The sequence below is a fragment of the Crinia signifera genome, chromosome 7, assembly GCF_055691185.1.
Source record: "Crinia signifera chromosome 7, ASM5569118v1, whole genome shotgun sequence".
NCBI classification, from domain to species: domain Eukaryota; kingdom Metazoa; phylum Chordata; class Amphibia; order Anura; family Myobatrachidae; genus Crinia; species Crinia signifera.
In genome coordinates this window covers 4,372,176-4,394,641 of record NC_139223.1, presented here as the reverse complement: position 1 = coordinate 4,394,641, position 22,466 = coordinate 4,372,176, and the positions used below count along the sequence as shown (strand labels likewise).

The 22,466-nt window shown below is 43.0% G+C and overlaps 1 protein-coding gene and 1 long non-coding RNA gene across 2 annotated transcripts; both read left to right on the top strand.

Moving 5' to 3' along the window:
* Positions 1–15,272: 15,272 nt before the first annotated feature.
* On the top strand, positions 15,273–15,938 carry LOC146020776 (taste receptor type 2 member 40-like). Its single transcript, XM_083154235.1, has one exon. It carries the CDS (start codon positions 15,273–15,275, stop codon positions 15,936–15,938), a length of 666 nt encoding a protein of 221 aa, XP_083010361.1.
* Positions 15,939–21,071: 5,133 nt separating this feature from the next.
* Positions 21,072–22,196, top strand: LOC146021344 (uncharacterized). The gene is made up of 4 exons (XR_014450876.1): positions 21,072–21,107; positions 21,205–21,341; positions 21,447–21,528; positions 21,988–22,196. It is a non-coding gene; the product is annotated as an uncharacterized LOC146021344 (long non-coding RNA).
* Positions 22,197–22,466: the final 270 nt, after the last annotated feature.

Sequence of the window (22,466 nt, the reverse complement as noted above, 5' to 3'; positions counted from 1 at the left end):
CAATCGATCAGATATTGCAGACGACCATATCGGATGCGAGAGTCCAAGATTTTACTGACCTCATATTCTGTTCCACGCTGGGTGCAAACCTTAGGAGCCTTGGGGAGCTTGGAATGAAAGCGATTCAGAACCAGCGGCTTGAGCAGCGAAATGTGGAATGTAAGCTTGTAAGCTACTTGATTGACGACTCGCTCAACTGGGAAAGGACCAATATATCGGGGAGCGAACTTCATCGATGGCACTCTCAATCGAAGATTCTTGGTTGACAACCAGACACGATCTCCTGGACGGAGGGCTGGCACAGCTCTGCGTTTCCTGTCGGCAAATTTTTTGTACCTGCTTGAAGCCTTCAGAAGTGAAGAACGAATGAGCTTCCAGGATTTGACGAATTGCCGGATGGTCGTGTCGACCGCTGGAACAGAGGACACAGGTTGCAGAGTGAAGTCAGGAACTCAAGGATGAAACCCATAATTGGCAAGGAATGGAGTGACATTTGATGAAGAATGATATTGGTTATTATGGCAGAACTCTGCCCATGGAAGGAGTTGAGCCCAGTCATCTTGGGAAGAAGAGACATATGTGCGGAGAAATGCTTCAAGGTCCTGATTCACCCTCTCCATTTGGCCATTGGTTTGAGGGTGGTAGGCTGTGGAAAACTTTAACTTGATTTGAAGCAAGGAGCACAGGCTTCGCCAGAACTTGGCTACGAATTGGACTCCTCTATCGGAGATGATTTCAAGAGGCAGCCCATGAAGCTTGAATATCTCTTTGATGAAGAGCTGGGACAGCTTGGAAGCTGACGGAAGACCGGTGAGGGGAACGAAGTGAGCCATCTTGGTGAACCGGTCAACAATCACCCAGATGGTGGTGAACTTGTCAGACTCTGGAAGATCAGTTACAAAGTCCATAGAGATATGCGTCCAAGGACGATGTGGCACTGACAGTGGCATCAATTGCCCAGGAGGAGACTGACGACTGGTCTTGTGCTGAGCACATTTAGCACAAGAGGAAACAAAGTCCTTTACATCCTGTTTGAGGGACGGCCACCAGTAGGACCTGGTGATAAACTCGTAAGTTTTCTGAATGCCTGCATGGCCAGCGAATTTTGAAGAATGCGCCCAACAGAGCAACTTCTTTCTTAGAGGTGGCTTTACATATCTTTTCCCTGTAGGGGGCGTGAGATTTGAAACTCTCGTTGCGGAGAAGGCCACTGGATCAATAATGAAATGTTGATGTGTGGACTTGGACTCACTTTCTTGCTCCCATGAGCGGGAAAGGGCATCAGCTTTTCGGTTTTGTGTCCCTGGACAGAACGACAGCTTGAAACGGAACCTGGAAAAGAAAAGTGTCCATCTGGCTTGACGGGGATTTAAACATTGAGCAGACTTGAGATACAGAAGATTCTTATGGTCTGTGATAATTGTGATCTCATGAACAGCGCCCTCTAGAAGATATCTCCATTCTTCTAATGCCAACTTGATGGCGAGGAGCTCTTGGTCACCGATGGCATAGTTACGCTCTGCAGGCAGGAACTTACGGGAGTAGAACCCACAGGGATGAAGACGACCATCGGGCGCTTTCTGCGAGAGGACTGCCCCAACACCCACGGAGGAGGCATCAACCTCGAGAATAAAGGGCAAGGTGGTATCAGGTTGTCTTAAAACAGGAGCGGAAGTGAACCTCTGTTTCAACAGATGGAAGGCTTCGATGGCTTCTGCCGGCCACTTCGCTGGATTAGACCCCTTTTTCGTTAAGGCAGTGATGGGAGCCACAATAGACGAGAAATTACGAATTAATTTTCTGTAATAATTGGCAAAACCCAGGAAACGTTGAATACCTTTCAGCGAAGAGGGAATTGGCCAATCTTGGATGGCCTGCAGTTTTCCTGGATCCATTTAAAGACCAGAACCGGAGACAATGTACCCTAGGAAGGGTATAGACTTCACCTCGAAGACACACTTCTCCAGTTTACAGTAGAGATGATTTGCTCGCAGCCGGGACAGAACCTCTTTGACCCAATAACGATGTTCTGTGATGTTATTGGCGTAGATTAAAATGTCATCGAGATATACAACTACATGACGATACAGAATGTCCCGAAAAATCTCATTGACATAGTGCTGGAACACGGCTGGGGCATTGCTGAGCCCGAAGGGCATGACGAGGTACTCGTAGTGGCCGTCTCTGGTATTAAACGCCGTCTTCCACTCGTCGCCCTCTCGTATGCGGATGAGATTATATGCACCCCTCAGGTCGAGTTTCGTGAAGATGGTTGCACCGCTGACACGGTCAAACAGCTCGGTGATGAGGGGCAACGGATATCGGTTCTTTACTGTAATGTCATTGAGGCCGCGATAATCAATGCAGGGACGTAGGCCTCCATCCTTCTTTTTTACGAAGAAGAACCCTGCGCCAGCAGGAGAAGTCGAAGGACGGATGAATCCCTTTGCCAGATTTTCCTTGATGTAATTGGTCATGGCTTGAGTCTCTGGAAGAGAGAGAGGATAAGTTCTACCTCTGGGTGGTTCTTTGCCTGGGATAAGTTCGATAGGGCAATCCCACGGTTTGTGAGGAGGTAGGACATCAGCGCCAGACTTGCTGAATACATCTGAGTACTCTTGGTAGGGAAGAGGCGGAAGGTCTGCTGCATCGGCTGAAGAATGACGAGCTGGGAGTACCTTTTGGAGACAGGTACCGGAGCAGGAAGGATCCCAGGAAAGGATTTCCAATGTCTTCCAATCAAGACGAGGATTGTGAAGACGGAGCCAGGGTAAACCCAGAACCAGAGCATTAGTGGCTCGGGGTAAAACCAGGAAGGACAAAAGTTCAGTGTGCTGGACTCCCACTTTTACTGTAAGTGGCAAAGTTCTGCGGGAGACTGTCGCATCAGGAATCCTACTGCCATCCACAGCAGTAAGGAAGACAGTCTTGGAAAGACTTTCAGTGGGCAACCCCCACTTGCGGACCAGTTCTGCAGTAACAAAGTTGCCAGCGGCACCGGAATCAAGAAGTGCGGAGACAGTCTTGAAATGCTGACCAACTTGTAGGGAAACTGGAAGGACACAATCAGTTGCTGATGGAGAGGACTTAATTACTCCTAGCCTACCCTCTCCTTGACGGGCTAGGAGGAGGAGTTTTCCTGACGCTTTGGGCATGCAGAAATTTGATGTGCAGGATCGGCACAATACAGGAAGAGCTGTGCCAACCGACGACGTCGACCTTCTCCGGGAGACAAACGGAAGCGGTTTATCTCCATTGGTTCTTCTTTGGAATGGACTGCGGGAGCAGTGGGTAAAGAAGGTGGAGGAGTTGGCACTTTAACTGGAGCGCTCTTGTGATGTTCTACAGCCCTTTCTCGGAAGCGTAGGTCTACTTTGATACATAATGAAATAAGGTCACTTAGACCTGAGGGTAAGTCTCTGGTAGCGAGTTCATCCTTGATACGATCAGATAGGCCATGCCAGAAAGCTGCGTATAAGGACCCATCACACCAGGAGAGTTCAGACGCCAGAATCTGGAACTGGACCAGATATTGCCTGACGGAGCGGGATCCCTGTCTGAGACGGAGGAGTTCAGTGGAGGCAGATGCTGATCGCCCAGGCTCATCGAAGATACGCCGGAATGTTGACACGAAGTCCTTGTAATTGGACAGGATGGCATCAGATCTTTCCCATAAGGGAGACGCCCATTCTAACGCTGCTCCACACAGGAGGGAGATGATGTAGGCGATCTTGACCCTTTCAGTAGGGTAGTTGCTGGGTTGCAGCTCGAAGTGAATCTCACACTGATTGAGAAAACCTCGACAGGTCTTGGGGTTCCCATCATACTTGGTGGGGACAGACAGATGAAGGCGAGGTGCAGCAGCCATTACAGGAGGATGAACTGGACTTGGAAGTTCTCTGACAGGCTCAGGGCCACTGAGAGTGGTCTGTAGCTTATCCAGCCGGGAAGACAGATCTTGCAGACAATGAATCACTTGGCTCTGCGCAGCCTCTTGCTGATCCAAGCGAACAGCCAGTTGCTGTACAGGGTGGAGATGCTTGGTTTGCGGCTGGATCCATTTGGCTAGTGCTTACTGTCACACCAGGGGACTCAGTCGACAAGACTGAGACCTCTGGTGGGGACCTGGACCGGTACCTGAACCGGGGAGGTTGGAGTGCGCGACAGTGCACCCAGAGCCAATAAGCAGTCAGAGGTAAAATACAACCGGAGGTGCCTTACCGATAGATTCCATCCCCAAGGTCACCAACAGGAGGGTATTAATTGGAAAGAGCAATATGGGGTCAGCACCAAAGTGTTGTCCCCCTGGAGCGCTTGTACTCAGTTGTATGCTTAATAAGAGCAGCTGCTGAAGTGGGGAGGGTCAATCCCCACAAAGGACTTCAAACGAGAACAACACAGGGGAACGCAGCGCTCAAATAGTAAAAATGAGTGAATCAATTAAATAAAAATGTATACATTTAATATTTAAATTCAATACATATAGGACACTAATTAAAATAACACATATTGCATAATACTTATGTGGGAAAACAGTTTAAAAGATATTGTATCAATGGCTGGGTGATCAGATCTCACGTGGGTAGATGACCCCAAATCAGTGGGGTGAAAGTATGTCCTGCACTGTCCACAATGCGATGGTCCCACATGGATGGAGTCCTGAAATTGCGGCAATGGATTGTCCTGTGTGCCCACCGAGGGATTGGCTGATGTGATGAGCCTAAAATATAAAAGGGGGTGTGTAGTTGTCACACCAGGGGACTCAGTCGACAAGACTGAGACCTCTGGTGGGGACCTGGACCGGTACCTGAACCGGGGAGGTTGGAGAGGACCCTTGCGCATGGAGTGCGCGACAGTGCACCCAGAGCCAATAAGCAGTCAGAGGTAAAATACAACCGGAGTTTATTTGCAGATGGTTGTAGTATAACAGACAGTAAAGCATGCAGGATAAATGACAGAGTTCATGCAGATTGCAATACTTTACAGATGTGATGATATGTGGGATCGATGGTGGAACATCGGATGTGAAGACTGTGGGTCCGGAATGACGGACGGAAGACTTGAGCTTGACTGTGGGTCCGGAATGACGGACGGAAGCTTGGCTTGGAGATCCGGAATATCGGACTATCGATGATGATGTGGGAACATCGGATTCGGGTATCGGATATGGAAGGAGACTGTGGGTCCGGAATGACGGACGGGAGATGAGACTGTGGGTCCGGAATGACGGACGGAAGCAGGAGATCCGGAATATCGGACTATCGATGGAACATCGATGGTGGATGATGCTGGAGCATCGGAAGGACCAGAGTCCCGGAGCTAGGCTTGGTCGCTGGGCTGAAGAGGCAGGATCACAGGCGATGGAATAACCTGGACTTCACAGGAGATGGAACAACCTGGAACACACTGCAGCATGGAAGACAACACCAGCATAGAAATACACTTGCACGGAGACAAGGACAGCTGACCATACACTGGAGACAACTGAAGCACTAGCAATGGTTCTGAGAGCTCCCAGCATACTTATCCCCACTGGGTGGCCAGGGTTGGCCGAGGAAGTATGACAGGGAGATCAGAACCAACAGGATTGGACAGCACAGACATGTGACTGGAAAGAACATGGCAGCCCCCATGTCTGCTATGGCGGGAAAGTGTGTTTGTGCACACCATGCTGGATACTGGGAGCAATGGCGGCGGACAGGTGGATTGCCGTGCACTGGGGACTGTCACTGGGAGACAGGAGGCCGGCAGAGATGATGTCTGGACCGCAAGCTGAACCTGCGGAGGCACTTAGCCGGTAAGAAAGTCTGTCTGACAGCTCGGATCGTGACAGTAGTGATGCGCTGTCAGTAAACAAGGTGGATTTTTCTCCTCCTTCCTTGGGCAAACGTTGTTCCAAGGATTTATGCTCGAAGCATAAAAGTACACAGAGACAGAGAAGATGAGTAAATAAAATTATCCAATAATCAATGACTGTTTAAGGGTTATCCTTCTGCTTTACTGACCTGTGTGACAGGCCCTATGAGCCTGTAAAGGTATCTTTTATTCTACATAGTGAAAGAGGAGCGCACTGATTATGCTATTGCGAGTGACACCTGTAAAAAATAATTTTTGGTTAAAAGTAATGTTTACACTCCTTTTGGAGTATTTTTGAGAGTCCCTAGTTTCCTAACTTTCCCTACCTTCCGGCTGAACCAGCGGGACAGCTCGGCGGCTGTCTGATGTTATATGCCGCGGCTCCGTATCACGCCGGGTTTGCAGCTCCCGATGTCAGTTTCGCCGGCGCCCCGGCACTGTCTCTTGATGCTGCAGTTGGTGGTAGTCGTAGGGATAGATGGTCGGGTGTATTCTCTCCGCTCCAACGAGTTTCATGCCGCGCGGGCACTTTTTCAAGGATGCGGTGTGTTTGCAAAAAGATCTTCTTTTATTCATAAAACTTTACCTGGATCTGACCCTCTCCATGCCGGCGAAACTGACATCGGGAGCTGCAAACCCGGCGTGATACGGAGCCGCGGCATATAACATCAGACAGCCGCCGAGCTGTCCCGCTGGTTCAGCCGGAAGGTAGGGAAAGTTAGGAAACTAGGGACTCTCAAAAATACTCCAAAAGGAGTGTAAACATTACTTTTAACCAAAAATTATTTTTTACAGGTGGCACTCGCAATAGCATAATCAGTGCGCTCCTCTTTCACTATATATAATTATCCCCTTTACTAGGAGCTGCCCAAACCCTGAGCGCGGTCATTTCCACATTTTTATCTTTTATTCTACACCAGACACTCCCTTTCCCATGAAGTGTGTGCTCACCTTTTGGCAAAGCCCTATGTGCATACAAAGGGTTTCTTTATCTCCTGAGACGTCTGGATATTCTGAAAAATCCACTCCAGAACAGTTTCCACAAGTACAGAGGTTTATTCCAGAGTTCATCCAAGACAAAATACAACAAGAATATACAAAAAAAAAATATGAGTTTCACAGATGCCCATAACCTCCAATTCTTAAGCCGACATCCAATTGCCCGGGTACAAAAATGGATGAGGTTCCCCAAATGATGGTAAAGGGGTGTAAGACAGGAAAGCTGTAGGGCACTTGAAAAAACTCCTCCACAGCACCGACGCGTTTCGGACCAAACTGGTCCTTTTTTAAGGTGTGGAGTCCATGTCATGGGACCAGGTATTTATACCTGTCCATCCACCATACTAATGATGGTGTTTACTAAAACAAGAGCCGGATTGCTCCGGAACATACACTAAAAACATTACATTTTTCATAATTACACACAGTTTTTTTTCCTAACAGGTATGTCACTAATCATATAAATTATCCATACAGAAAAAGAAGGTAAGTATAAAAATAGAAAGAAGAACAATACATAGCGTTTTACTTATTCTAATTGTAGAATAGTCCAGGTCCGTGTTTTTGTTTATTTCTCAGGCAATATTGGCGCCAACACGGTGACCAGACGTGTCTTGCCGTGTACTTCCTGGTCCCCCGGCCGGAAGCGGAAGTGACGTGCGCTTCCTGTATACGATCGTGGAACGCAACGTTGTGCTTCACAGAACCGCTTCCTGGATATTGAACCGCACAAATGGAGCGCATCCAAGTAGCGATAACGGGGCCAGATTTTCTCTTCTTATCATAATAGATATGCGGCGGTAATGTTCTCCATTTTCATACATGTAACGAAATATAATAAAGCGTTAGGAAAAACACAAACGGGCTTCAATTATATTATAAATACATATGCAATATTTGATCATCATCTTTAAAGTGACAGTGCATATCAAGGGTTATGACGGGCTTTTTAAAAAAGACACATATAAATATTTCATAACCTATAGTCATCTATAAAGTGACAGTGCATTTGTATAGAAAAGTATAAAGGTAAAAAAAAAAAAAAATTGTAATAATGTTACCAATGCATCAGTATAAAGCTAAAATTTATAAAAAGCATTTCAATTCGAAGTCCATGTTGAGGCCAGAGGGTGACAAGGTTTTTAACGTATAGATGGTTTGCATTTCCGTCCTTGCCAACCTCTGGTCACAATCATTCACTCTCCAATGTGACTTTACCATCTTTAAACCACAAAAAGATACTAGATGTTTTATATCACATTGGTGGACTTTTTTAAAATGATCTGACACGTTGTTGGACTCAAGACCTTTCTTTATGTTTCTACCGTGCTCAGCCCATCGCACTTTTAAGGCTCTTGAAGTCCTACCAACGTATTGATGTGATGAGCCTGACTGCAACCTCGTGGCACTTTGTATCCAAGATGACAGGTATTTTAGCTGAAGACTTCCACTAGTTAGGGGACCCGTGGTCAGAAGAATGAGCAGGTGAATGTTCTCACGTTCTCACTGGATCAGGATGGCCAAAACAGCATCACCAACATGTTTCCCTGGACTAACGCCAGCTTTGTCAAGGTGTACTGCAGAGTGCTGTGATCCAATATTTATACCCAGTGTCCTCTAGGGCTAATTAGCATGTAAATTGGTTCACTCATTGAATAAGAAAAATACCCATAACATGTAATCAGAGACTAATGGAGACAGACCATAATCAATATATATATATATATATATATATATATATATATATATATATATATATACTTTTCCCAAAAAATAAAACAAGTACTTTGTATTTTAATCACTAAATGTACACATGACCCCAGGAATTATTTACGGGTTAATCATGTTGCATCAGCATGTGGGATGCACTTCCTGGTCACATGTTCTATTCACATGTTACGACCCGACCAATCACAATTTCCGGGGGACTTAATTCCATGGGACACCCAAGGTGCATCTCAACACCAACCATCAGTAGTGTAAAAAATTGTATTACTATAATATCGTACCAATGTTAATCACATGTCTTTACTTTTATATCATTTAGCCATGCTATAAACTCTCAATATCCGAAATTCAGAGATGTTTAGGGGGCATTATCCCCAATATATATAGTTCCGGCTTATTACTCTGGCCGGAAGTGACGTTCCATCATATAATTGTCAATAGTTGTCAGGGGGCAACAGGGAAGCTGATGTATGCCCCAGAGCTGTCCAGGTGCCTGTACACACACCTATGTGGGAGCAGCTTCAGACAATTAAATTAAAGATAGGCAGAGTGAAATCCCTGAAGGTCTGTGCAGTCTTCTCATGGTCCCATTGAATATAGAGCGTTTGACGGTGGTCTTCAAGGCCCAGGTGCAGCTGAGGGAGAGAAAGGGGCCGGAGCTTTGAGTTTCCGCTGCTTACCATATTGCGCCTCCCCCGGGTCCCAGCATCTACCCGTTCCCAGCGGAGAAGTCACTGACAGGCGGCGGGAGCAGTGGTGGCAGGGGTATAACTAGAACTTTCTAGACCCCATAACAAAATTTGGGAAAGGGCCAACCCACAAGAAAGTGAGGGTAGAGATAAATGCTGGGATGTAAAGTGGAAATGCGGTAAAAACCCAGCAATTTCTAAGCCACTGAAGCCCCCCACTGGCAGAGCTTTGCTGTGGAGGGAAATGTCAGCTATAGTGATAAAGAGATAGGCAGGGGGCGGGAGGGGGTTGTGGGGTGAGAGGGAGTGTGGGGAAAGAGGGTAGGCAAGGGGATGGAGTGATATAGAGGCAGGTGGACATAGTGGACTGGGAGGAGAGAGGGGTGGCAGGGGTATAGAGGTGATGTGGTGGGGAGAAAGTGAGAATGAGTGGCAGGGGGATAAAAGGGGTATGGGTGGTGTCATAGCGAGTGTGGGGAGAGAGGGGAGGCCAAAGGGGCAGGAGTGAAAAAAAGAAAGGCAGGGAGATAGTGGGGAGCCAAGGGGTAGTGAAAAAGATGCAAGGGGATAGAGGGGGGGGGGGGGGTGTGAGGGGGGAGAGAGGAGAGGAGGGAGGTCACAAGTTTGAAGTGTGGAAGGCCACGTTAATTTTATGGTTTTGCAGTACAAATACTCCCCCCTCACACCTTACTCTACAGTAAAGGCGGCGTTGTACTTCTTTACTTTCACGGCGCCAGCATGGCGCCGTGAAAGTAAAGAAGTACCGGCGGCGTTGTGCACCTGCCTCTCCTCTTCCTCTGCAGAGGTCATGTCTGTACATAACCACGGCAGGTCTCATTGGCGCTGTTAGTAGGGTGACCAACTCATCCCTTTAATCCGGGACACATATTATTACACAGGTTCTGTGGCTGGCTTTCACCTAGTTTTAAACTGCCACACCTCAAGACTCCATTTCACCTGGTTTTAATCTGCCACAGAACCTGTGTAATTAATATGTGTCCCGGATTAAAGGGATGAGTTGGTCACCCTAGCTGGTAGTAGCCCACGCTGCCTTGGGTTGTGCTGTGCACCAGCTCCATCAGTGGTGGGTCTCCTGGCTGTGCCCCGGCATCGGTGGATTGTGCTGTGCAGTGCCTCTGGCAGCAGAGGCTCTGCAGTGGCTCCTGTGGGTCCTGCTTCTGCTGCGATGATGCAGCCATGATTGCACTGCAACATTTATTTAAAAAATTATAATAATTAAAGAAGGTGCAGAGGGTAGCCTGCTGGGACCACGGGGCCCCCAAATGGAGGGCCGCATAGCAGTTGCATCCCCTGCACCCTCTTTAGTTACGCCACTGAGCGGTGGTGTTGCCGGGGCAAGGGATGGGCAACTGCGGGTCCGCGTGGAGCTCCGATGTCCCCATTACTTGAGGTCCCAGCTTCACCTAAGCGCAGGGCCGCAATCCGCAGAGACCACCGGAGAAGCCTCATGATTCCGCGGTTCGCTCAGGGTGAGTCTTGATCAATTAGGTGGACAAATGGGGGATACTAGAAGGGTGGGCAGTGGGCATTGTGACAGTTAGGAGCAGGGAAACCTGCCACTGGAGTAGGAGTCAAATGTGGTTCGACTGCTCTCCTTCTTAGCCAAGCCACGCCCCCTTAAGGATTTTGTGAAAGCTTTAGAATTACCTGGACCCATGATTAGAGCTGCGGGCATACAATAGCTATGTCACAGAGCACAATGGTACAAAGAGATACATTACTGTGGGTTGTACCAAACAAATGTATCCTATAAAACAGCAGTGCATCATTTATAAGAATTTCAGTGCATAGTATTTGTTATTGACAAAATAAGATTGTACCCAACCAGGAGAACTTTCCGGTACTTGTGTACTATCTGGGCGCCCGATTTTTTCATTGCATGCCACTACTTAAGGCATGCAATGCGATTTTTCATTGTAAAGACCCAATTTTTAATTGTATAGTCACCCATGGGTGATTTCATACCCCCACTATCCAACTACGCATGGAGTTGATTTTATATAGTGTGGCGAGCGTAGCGAGCCACCGTGCCCGAAGCGTGGCGAGCAGACGTGGATAACTTTACATGTATTCTGCGTCCCCTCGCTGGGCTCGCTGCGCTCGCCACACTATATAAAATCAACTCCATGCGTAGTTGGATAGTGGGGGTATGAAATCACCCATGGGTGACTATACAATTAAAAATTGGGTCTTTACAATGAAAAATCGCATTGCATTGCATTGTATGCCACTATATTGCATGCGATGCGATGCAATAATCGGATGCCCAGATAATACTTAAGTACCGCCTTTTCTTTACAGTTATACCTGTTAAAATGTGTGGTAAAAAAAGTCATGTTCCCTTCTTTGTTGAACACGCGCCGAGTCTGGGCAGACAGAGCCGTGCGCTCATGACTCGTAATCACTGTCATTCACTGGAACGTGGCGTAGCAACAAGTTATAGCTTGGAAGACGCTTTAAAAAGTTTGAAATTGCAGCAAATGATTGTTTTGAATGAACATTAAAGTGGATTAGGATTACCGCATATTTGTCGTTTTTATGCATGAAAAATAAATACACAATTGACCACACACAGAACCTGACAAGCCTTGTACCTGTAATTGACTATTTGGGAAATAAACAGTTTTATATCTTAAAATGTAAAAAAAGAATATTATAGTATTTCGGAATATGTCGCTGTCAGGAGCAAGATCGTAATAATAAAATCCATAAATCAATGCCCCGTTCATTAAATGAAATAATACCATGTTGTGTTCAGTTCCCCAAACTCATTTATAAGTGATCCAGAAACATCTCTACAGTAACAACGCGCACATGTTTATTTATCAGTGATCCATAATCATCTCTACAGTAACAACGCACACATGTTTATTTATCAGTGATCCAGAATCATCTCTACAGTAACAACGCGCACATGTTTATTTATCAGTGATCCAGAATCATTTCTACAGTAACAACGCGAACATGTTTATTTATCAGTGATCCAGAATCATCTCTACAGTAACAACGCGCACATGTTTATTTATCAGTGATCCAGAGTCATCTCTACGGTAACAACGCGCACATGTTTATTTATCAGTGATCCAGAATCATCTCTAATAACAACGCGCACATGTTTATTTATCAGTGATCCAGAATCATCTCTACGGTAACAACGCGCACATGTTTATTTATCAGTGATCCAGAGTCATCTCTACAGTAACAACGCGCACATGTTTATTTATCAGTGATCCAGAATCATCTCTACAGTAACAACGCGCACATGTTTATTTATCAGTGATCCAGAATCATCTCTACGGTAACAACGCGCACATGTTTATTTATCAGTGATCCAGAATCATCTCTAATAACAACGCGCACATGTTTATTTATCAGTGATCCAGAATCATCTCTACGGTAACAACGCGCACATGTTTATTTATCAGTGATCCAGAATCATCTCTAATAACAACGCGCACATGTTTATTTATCAGTGATCCAGAATCATCTCTAATAACAACACGCACATGTTTATTTATCAGTGATCCAGAATCATTTCTACAGTAACAACGCGCACATGTTTATTTATCAGTGATCCAGAATCATTTCTACAGTAACAACGCGCACATGTTTATTTATCAGTGATCCAGAATCATCTCTACGGTAACAACGCGCACATGTTTATTTATCAGTGATCCTGAATCATCTCTACTGTAACAACGCGCACATGTTTATTTATCAGTGATCCATAATCATCTCTACAGTAACAACGCACACATGTTTATTTATCAGTGATCCAGAATCATCTCTACAGTAACAACGCGCACATGTTTATTTATCAGTGATCCAGAATCATTTCTACAGTAACAACGCGCACATGTTTATTTATCAGTGATCCAGAATCATCTCTACAGTAACAACGCACACATGTTTATTTATCAGTGATCCAGAATCATCTCTACGGTAACAACGCGCACATGTTTATTTATCAGTGATCCAGAATCATCTCTAATAACAACGCGCACATGTTTATTTATCAGTGATCCAGAATCATCTCTACAGTAACAACGCGCACATGTTTATTTATCAGTGATCCAGAATCATCTCTACAGTAACAATACGCACATGTTTATTTATCAGTGATCCAGAATCATCTCTGCGGTAACAACGCGCAAATGTTTATTTATCAGTGATCCAGAATCATCTCTACAGTAACAACGCGCACATGTTTATTTATCAGTGATCCAGAATCATCTCTACAGTAACAACGCGTACATGTTTATTTATCAGTGATCCAGAATCATCTCTACAGTAACAACGCGCACATGTTTATTTATCAGTGATCCAGAATCATCTTTACAGTAACAACGCGCACATGTTTATTTATCAGTGATCCAGAATCATCTCTACAGTAACAACGCGCACATGTTTATTTATCAGTGATCCAGAATCATCTCTACAGTAACAACACGCACATGTTTATTTATCAGTGATCCAGAATTATCTCTACGGTAACAACGCGCACATGTTTATTTATCAGTGATCCAGAATCATCTCTACAGTAACAACGCGCACATGTTTATTTATCAGTGATCCAGAATCATCTCTACGGTAACAACGCACACATGTTTATTTATCAGTGATCCAGAATCATCTCTACAGTAACAACGCGCACATGTTTATTTATCAGTGATCCAGAATCATCTCTGCGGTAACAACGCGCAAATGTTTATTTATCAGTGATCCAGAATCATCTCTACAGTAACAACGCGTACATGTTTATTTATCAGTGATCCAGAATCATCTCTACAGTAACAACGCGCACATGTTGATTTATCAGTGATCCAGAATCATCTCTACAGTAATAACGCGCACATGTTGATTTATTAGTGATCCAGAATCATCTCTACAGTAATAACGCGCACATGTTTATTTATCAGTGATCCAGAATCATCTCTACAGTAACAACGCGAACATGTTTATTTATCAGTGATCCAGAATCATCTCTACAGTAACAACGCGCACATGTTTATTTATCAGTGATCCAGAATCATCTCTACAGTAACAACACGCACATGTTTATTTATCAGTGATCCAGAATCATCTCTACGGTAACAACGCGCACATGTTTATTTATCAGTGATCCAGAATCATCTCTACAGTAACAACAAGCACATGTTTATTTATCAGTGATCCAGAATCATTTCTACAGTAACATCGCGCAAATGTTTATTTATCAGTGATCCAGAATCATCTCTACAGTAACAACGCGCACATGTTTATTTATCAGTGATCCAGAATCATCTCTACAGTAACAACACGCACATGTTTATTTATCAGTGATCCAGAATTATCTCTACGGTAACAACGCGCACATGTTTATTTATCAGTGATCCAGAATCATCTCTACAGTAACAACGCGCACATGTTTATTTATCAGTGATCCAGAATCATCTCTACGGTAACAACGCGCACATGTTTATTTTTTAAACACAATTTTTATCTGCAAATAAAATAATCTTGAATGCAAATGTTGTAGTTTGCATTTCAGGTTGCTAAATACAGTAGATCAAATAGCACTGCATTCTATATATAATAAGAAAATTACAGAACCTAATCCTGTAGACTACATTATTTGCATTATTCAAACTCCAATCATAGATCTGTCTGTGCACAAAAACCACACAAACCATAACCACCAGCTGGGATACACAGAGCAGCCTCAGAATGTTGTCTCCAATGTTCATTGTTCTGCTGAGCATCACATTCCTTGAAAGCGGGATAGCGATTACATTGAGCACATACATCGTGATTATGGATGTAAAAATCATAAGGAATGATGTAAAGCTGAACCCATCTCATCTGATCCATCTTCTACGAGGACTGGTCAACATTCTCCTACAGTTCTGCCTGACAGTACAGGGCTCGCTCTATCTAATTTGTGTTCCCCTACTCTTTATAAGGGAAGTGTACTTTCCATTGTTCGGGATTACACTTACAATGACTTACTGCAGCTTTTGGCTAAATGCCTGGCTCTGCGCCTACTACTGTTCCAGCATCACCAACTTCAGATTTGGGTTCTGTGGTTGGTTACAGAGGATTCGCTCATCTTCCCTGGTGTTGCTGCTTCTACTGACGGCTGTTGGGACATGTCTCACTGGTTTCCTGTTTAGTTGGGATTTTATTCTTGAACCTGAAGTTATAGGTTCTGACAATATAACTCTCGGAACCTCTTTGGTATGTGGGAAAGTAAACGTGAATTTATTGCATGTGCTAATAGCCAACGGCCTTGGCTCCTGTCTGCCCTTTGTTCTGATGCTCTACTGTTTTATACTCATCGTGTCCTCTCTATTGAGACATGTGTGTAACATAAAGCAGAGCGATTCTGGATTTACTTATTCTAAGCTCCAAGCCCACCTCAGTGCTATAAGAACAATGACCCTGATCCTTGTAGCATTTGTATCCTTCTGCATAGCTCAAATTGTGTTGTCTCCAGGTAAGATCAGTACAAACGAGAGTGAAGGGCTTTTTATTTCCTGGGCCATAGTTCTATCCTATCCGACAGCGGAGTCCGTCATCGCCATCCAGGCCAGCTCCGAGCTCAGGAAGACCTTTGTGGAGAAGATTTTTGCTGTTTGCTGGAGAAAGAAGAACACTGAGAATTAGAGACCATTGAATGTAAATGATGTTCTTCTCTATCAGCTTGTGAGGGGATGGAAGTAGACTTTCACAAGACTCCATAAATACTTACATTTCCTTGTCTAGAATATGTGAAGGTTGACTGTTCTAATGAGATATAGGGCATGATTTGGAGGTGCACTCACTGCCGATGTCAGATGTTCTGGAGCCATTTTTGCACCATAGAGCTGGTGAGACAGGTGGTGGCATCTAACAATGCTTACAGATGATGGTATAAGCATCCTTGCAATTTTGGATCCACAGATATACTTTACCCAAGAGAAGGACAATATATCATTCGTAGACAGCCACAGATGCTTTACCACCAATAAGCGCAGCTGGAAGCACTTCTGCGCCCACCTCTAAATGAGCTCCTGAGAGACAACATTTGCTGTAACAGTTATTATGTGTAGTAATGATATGTAATGTAATAGCAATATACATGGTAATAGCAACGATATACTGTAACATAACATTACAGTACAACATTATTTAGATGTTTGCTGTGAAGTATAGAGTTTGGATATTAATAATTGTCGATCAACTGAAATTAAAGATTTGTAAAGTTTGTACATGCTTAGATCACATCCAAATATAAATGATAAGATGCTTAGAAGCACTAATACAAGTCTCCACCTTTAGCAGTTTTCCTCCACCTCATGCCGGCCATGCCTACTGGTACTCAGAGAAGAGGCTCATCCCAAAAGTGGTTGTAGGCTTGTAGGTAGCCAAGCCTAATGTAGCATCAGTCCACTATAAGCAATGACACAAGACTAAAGGTCCATACACACTAGAAGATATTGGCATCAGTATAATTCAGAAAGGGGCTTCTGAACGATATTGATGACAATATATTCTAGTGTGTATTCCTAATATCGTTAATGATGCGCGCCATTGCGCATTGTTAACGTACATCGTTATCTTCTGAACCTGCATCTCAATCAGTCCAATATCGATAATAATGTTTGGCACAGTATTCTGTGTATTAGCGCTATAGTTCTATGTTGGCTAAACTTTGGTGGTAGCATGTAAAATATAATGCACATGGCTTATTATATCCTGCAGTACTCAGTCCCACCTTCCCTGTACTGCCAACCCTTTATTTAAATTTCAGGGTTTCACGCCATTATGTAAATGTACAGTCACTGAAGTGTCTCAGAAGATTGGTGCCGATATTTTTTGTCTTTCATGTCTATCAAAAAATAATTCAGTGTGTATGCACAATATTCTTTATGATTTGCTGAAGGAGATTTGATCTCCAATGTATTTTGCCTTTCATATCTTCTAGTATGTATGGGCCTTTAGATTGTCCTGCTCTCCCACTCACGTGGAACAGTGTCCAGTGGTGCATGGGGTGGGGGGCCAGTTGGCCCTAAGTGCATGCATACAGCATCTATTCCCCATAGTGATAGTGATGCGTGGCCCGCGTGTCGCTATAGCCCACAGGCAAGGCCCCACTCTGCAGAATAACTGAGCACACTGCATCGCGGTGTGCTGAGCGGGTGCAGCACAATCTCTGCTTAGCGATCGTGCTGCCGCACCTCACTCAACAAAAGTCCCAGGTTATCCCATGTGTATGGGGCTGACTTCTTTGCAAATGTTGCATCCGACCCAGCTGTACTGCTCATGAATTTGCCCATTAATAAAATATTTTCCTTCTGAATTACCCCCCATAGTTCTGTATAAATAAACAGAACACTGTTAGCTTATAATTTACTTTAATCATCTCAACACCTTCAGTGATTTATCCTCTAGAATAAATTGAAATCATATTCAGTATATCTGCTGTTCATTTCTTACAATTGGGTTTCACTCCTTATCTCTCCAACCTACTCTACGGGAGCTCAGTCAGTGAAGTGAGACGAGTACACAAGCTTGGTAAGGAAGTTCCATTGTATCATTATATCACACCATCAGAGTATCACATACTGGTTTTCTCTGTGTCACATGAACAGGATACGGTTGGAGCTCAAAGTAGGAAAGAGCCTGAACAGAGAAGATGTTGCAAGATAGCTGATCAATGGGGAATTCATCTGTGGGTGCTCCCAGCAGTATTAGGAGGGGAATCCAGGAAATACTGCTGCCATATTACTTTGTTGTTCCATGGTATCCCACATACATTGGGAATGCCCATGGCACAGATGGGAGCACTCTAACTGAGTTAAAAATAAGATGAGATCCATGGTAAGACTCTGTGGCCTTTAGGAGAACAGCAGCCTGTAGATCATCTTCTTCTAGGTTCCTGGGTAAACGTTAAAAACGTTAAAAAAATTATGCGCTAAGTCTACAGATTTTACAATCCATGCAGGCAAGGGATGACGAAGCAATTCAGAATGTAGATGAGACTTCAGTGGCAAAGTTAGGGACTCTAGTGGAGAGGGACTAAGGACAACGCTGAACATAATAAGAATGTCGTTTCCTGGTCATATGTTCCTGGATGGTAAGGATGCAGTCATCAACGTGGTAGGGCCTATGGTGGTTCAAGGCATCAACTTTCCTTAATAACTGTACCAGGGTTCCAGAAAGTGCAGTTTCTTTCCCTGACCACCTGCCCATGGAAACCAAATGGTTCAAAGATTAAAGACCCAGCTACAAAGAGTATTCAAACTAGAGATGTGCACCGGCCACTTTTCGGGTTTTGGGTTTGGGGTTCTGATTACCTTGAGGTTTTGGGTTCTAATGGGTTTTGCCAAAACACCTCCTAAGTGTTTTGTGTTTGGATTTCTTGGGTTTTGGGTTCTGTTTTTTTTTGTTAAAAAAGCATAAAAACTGCTAAAATCGCAGAATTTGTTAGTTTTTTTGCTCCTACGCTATATTAACCTCAATAACATTCATTTACACTCATTTCCAGTCTATTCTGAACACCTCACAATATTGTTTTTAGGGCAAAAGGTTGCACCGAGGTAGCTGGATAACTATGCTAAGTAACACAAGTGTGCGGCACAAACACGTTGCTCATGTAAGAGTGACACTGCAGCGGTAGATACGGCAGTATTAGGCAGTGGGCCCCAGACCAGACGGTAGATATGGCAGTATTAGGCACCAGACAGGTAGATAAGACAGTACTAGGCACAAGACAGGTAGATACGTCACCAATACTAGTATTGTGCACCAGCAGAATTTATAATAATTAATTTTATTATTAGGTACTGCTTGGCAGTGGCACTCAGTGGCACATGTCAGTGCACCAGCAGCACAGAATTATTTTTTACAGTCCCACACAGCAAGTTTTATTTTATTATTAGTATTTAGTATTATTTTTTATTAAATTAGATATAGCAGACTAGTATGTACTTGTACTACTAGGTAGGTACACTTAGGCAGTAACACTGCCAGTGGCAACAGTGGACTGAGTAAATAATACTGGCAACCTCTATTCACAGTATTCAGTGCAGGCAGGCAGCACCAGTGGACTATGTATAATTCAATGAATTATTAATAATATAGCAGCCTAGTAGGTAGAGAAAATAAACTTCTAGGAAGGTAGGCAGGCAGGCAGTAGCACTGCACTGCACTCAGTGGCACACGTCAGTGCACCAGCAGCATGGAATTATTTTTTACAGTACCACACAGCACAAGTATTATTTTTTAATTAAATTAGATATAGCAGCCTAGTATGTACTAGGTAGGTACACTAGGTAGGCAGTAGCACTGCTAGTGGCAACAGTGGACTGAGTAACTAAATAATACTGGCAGATTCAGTGCAGGCAGCACCAGTGGACTATATATATATATATATATATATATATATATATATATATATATATATATAGAGAGAGAGAGAGAGAGAGAGAGAGAGAGAGAGAGTTTTTGAAAGGAGGGCACTCACCAATTCGCAGATAAAAATTTAATTTTTATTCAGTTCATTTAAAATATTGAACTCAGGTAGTCGTCATCAACGTTTCGGTCCGCATCTCAGACCTTCATCAGGACAGACATTATAGCAGCAAGAGATCTTACTCCAACAGAGACCTCAGATTTTATTTTAAATCAATATTTTAAATGAACTGAATAAAAAGAAATTTTTTATCTGCGAATTGGTGAGTGCCCTCCTTTCAAAAACTCTATTTGATGGTTCTGTGCCCTGGAGTGAGCACAACTGTGATGATCCAGTGAATTGTGTGCAGATTCCAAAATATATATATATATAACCAGGATAGGTAGACGGCACTCTGGAGATTTAGATAGAAACTGCACGGCGGCAGATCAAACAGTCAATCAAAAAGACAAAAGTCGGTCTGTGTGTCAACGTTTCGGGAATGTAACCCTTTATCAAGACTTGTCTTGATAAAGGGTTACATTCCCGAAACGTTGACACACAGACCGACTTTTGTCTTTTTGATTGACTGTTTGATCTGCCGCCGTGCAGTTTCTATCTAAATCTCCAGAGTGCCGTCTACCTATCCTGGTTATATATTTCCCCTCCCGTGGGGACAGAAAGGCACCGGAGTCGTTGTGTTCTGTTTGAGAGTGCCTGGACTCCCTTCTGTGTTATATATATATCTATCTCACATATAACCACCTAGAATTATATGAGCCTTGAGCGACGACTGTATATATAAAATTTATCCCGCACTTTATTCAGCATTATTTTAGGTAACAGATAAAATAATATTAGCATTATAAATATTATTGCTATAGGGGACAGTATTATCCAAAGGGAACCCACCGCATCCCATAAAAATAGGTTAATCACTTCAACATATAGCGACTTTTATAATTACTTCAAATAATGGGACTGTACTGATGGACGTTTATACGTGTGTACATATATTGATTCAGATGGATAAAGCATAAGAAGTATTTTGTCCTCAATGAGCATAATAAAATTATGGCTTAAATAATTGGAAAATATATATAAGAGGCTAATTCCCCTTTAAATAAACCTGAGAGTCCAGCGTCCCACTATATATACTTAGAGACGCACAGGGTTAAAGTATACCCCACAGGGAATATTTTCCGCCCACTATCGCTTTAAGGCAAAAACTGTATATGTAAGGAGGACACTATCGCTTTAAAAAAAAAAAAAAAACTGAATAGTATTCTCAGGCAGGAAGTGATGTAACATTTGGTTCCCTATATAAAGCCACCTAAGCACACAGGTTTCCATTCAGCTTTTGGATTCCAAAGAGTGCACATCCGGTAGTCCAGACTTATGTAAGTACTATTCTCTATTTTTTGTGTCTCAAAATCACTGTCACATCAAAATTATTCTGATTGTATTGAAAGCCACCCATTCTGGCTTATTTTATAGATAAGCCTATACTATTGGAGGAAAATTGGACTGTGGTCACATTTGCTTTTTGGGGTGGACACCAACCCCCATGTACTGAGTCTAAATAACTGTCCGTTCATTGTTACCAGCCCAAAAAAAGCTTTTTAGCTGTTTTTGTAAGTAGAAAAAAGTTTATCCTCTCTCTTTCTGAGTTTTTTACTGTAAAAGTGTATATGGCAATCGAAAATGATTACCCTATCTGTATATTGTTTTCCCTCCAGACATTTGGTTTTTATGCTATACCGTACATGAATTATTGATGCCGATTTGAAAGTGTGTATAAAACTAATGTTTTGTACGAAGGTATATATATATATATATATATATATATATATATATATATATATATGTATTTTTTATATATCTGTTGGTCCTATGTCCGTGGAGCACCAGTTCACTATATGTTATTCACGGTGATCACAAGTCTTTTCACAATAGACACTATTTTCAGTTTTAAAGTGTAAAAGCGGTTAACTTTAAATTAACCCAACCGTCACTAAATCATTTTAAAATTGTTTTATAAATTGAATGTCCAACTATGGTATGTTCACTACCTCTTGTATGAATACACGTTTAAATAGAAATTTCACAAATTCACGTTTTTTCTTCATTCAGAAGCTTATATAATATTAATCATGGCTCATCAATCCCCACTATAGTCCTCTCATTCTATCCTCCTCTCCTCTTTTCATTTTTTCATCAGCTTAAATGTCAAATTTCAGTTATGTTATGGACTTATGACTGTGTATATTAAATTTACAGTGTCATTTGGATTGTCAAACCCTGTTTGTAAGCCCCTGATGAAGTCAACTATCTGACGAAACGCGTTGGGCCTTTGTTTTCATCACAGATATAACCTGAATCAGAGAAATTGACAAATACATGCTGTAAAAAAGTCTATATGTATTTTATGCTGCCTATTGTAGGCATTGTGTCATTAAATTTTATCATATTTTTAACAATTGTGGATTAAATCTTGGTAGCGCACTCTGTACCACACTCTACTTCATCTCTAAACCAATTTGGGTCCTGTCTAACAGGGGGCCTTCAGAGGTGCCGCAACCATATAGGTGTGCACGGTTGGGGTCCCTTTTTCTCTCTATATATATATATATATATATATATATATATATATATATATATATATATATATATATATATATATATATATATATATATTAATTTATAATATAATATTACAGGCACAGCACAGCACCAGAGGTAGGCCCCAGCACAGAGGA

What these genes read in the sequence shown, in the direction of transcription:
- LOC146020776 (XM_083154235.1), top strand. Translation starts at nt 15,273, where the DNA reads ATGACTTACTGCAGCTTTTGGCTAAATGCCTGGCTCTGCGCCTACTAC.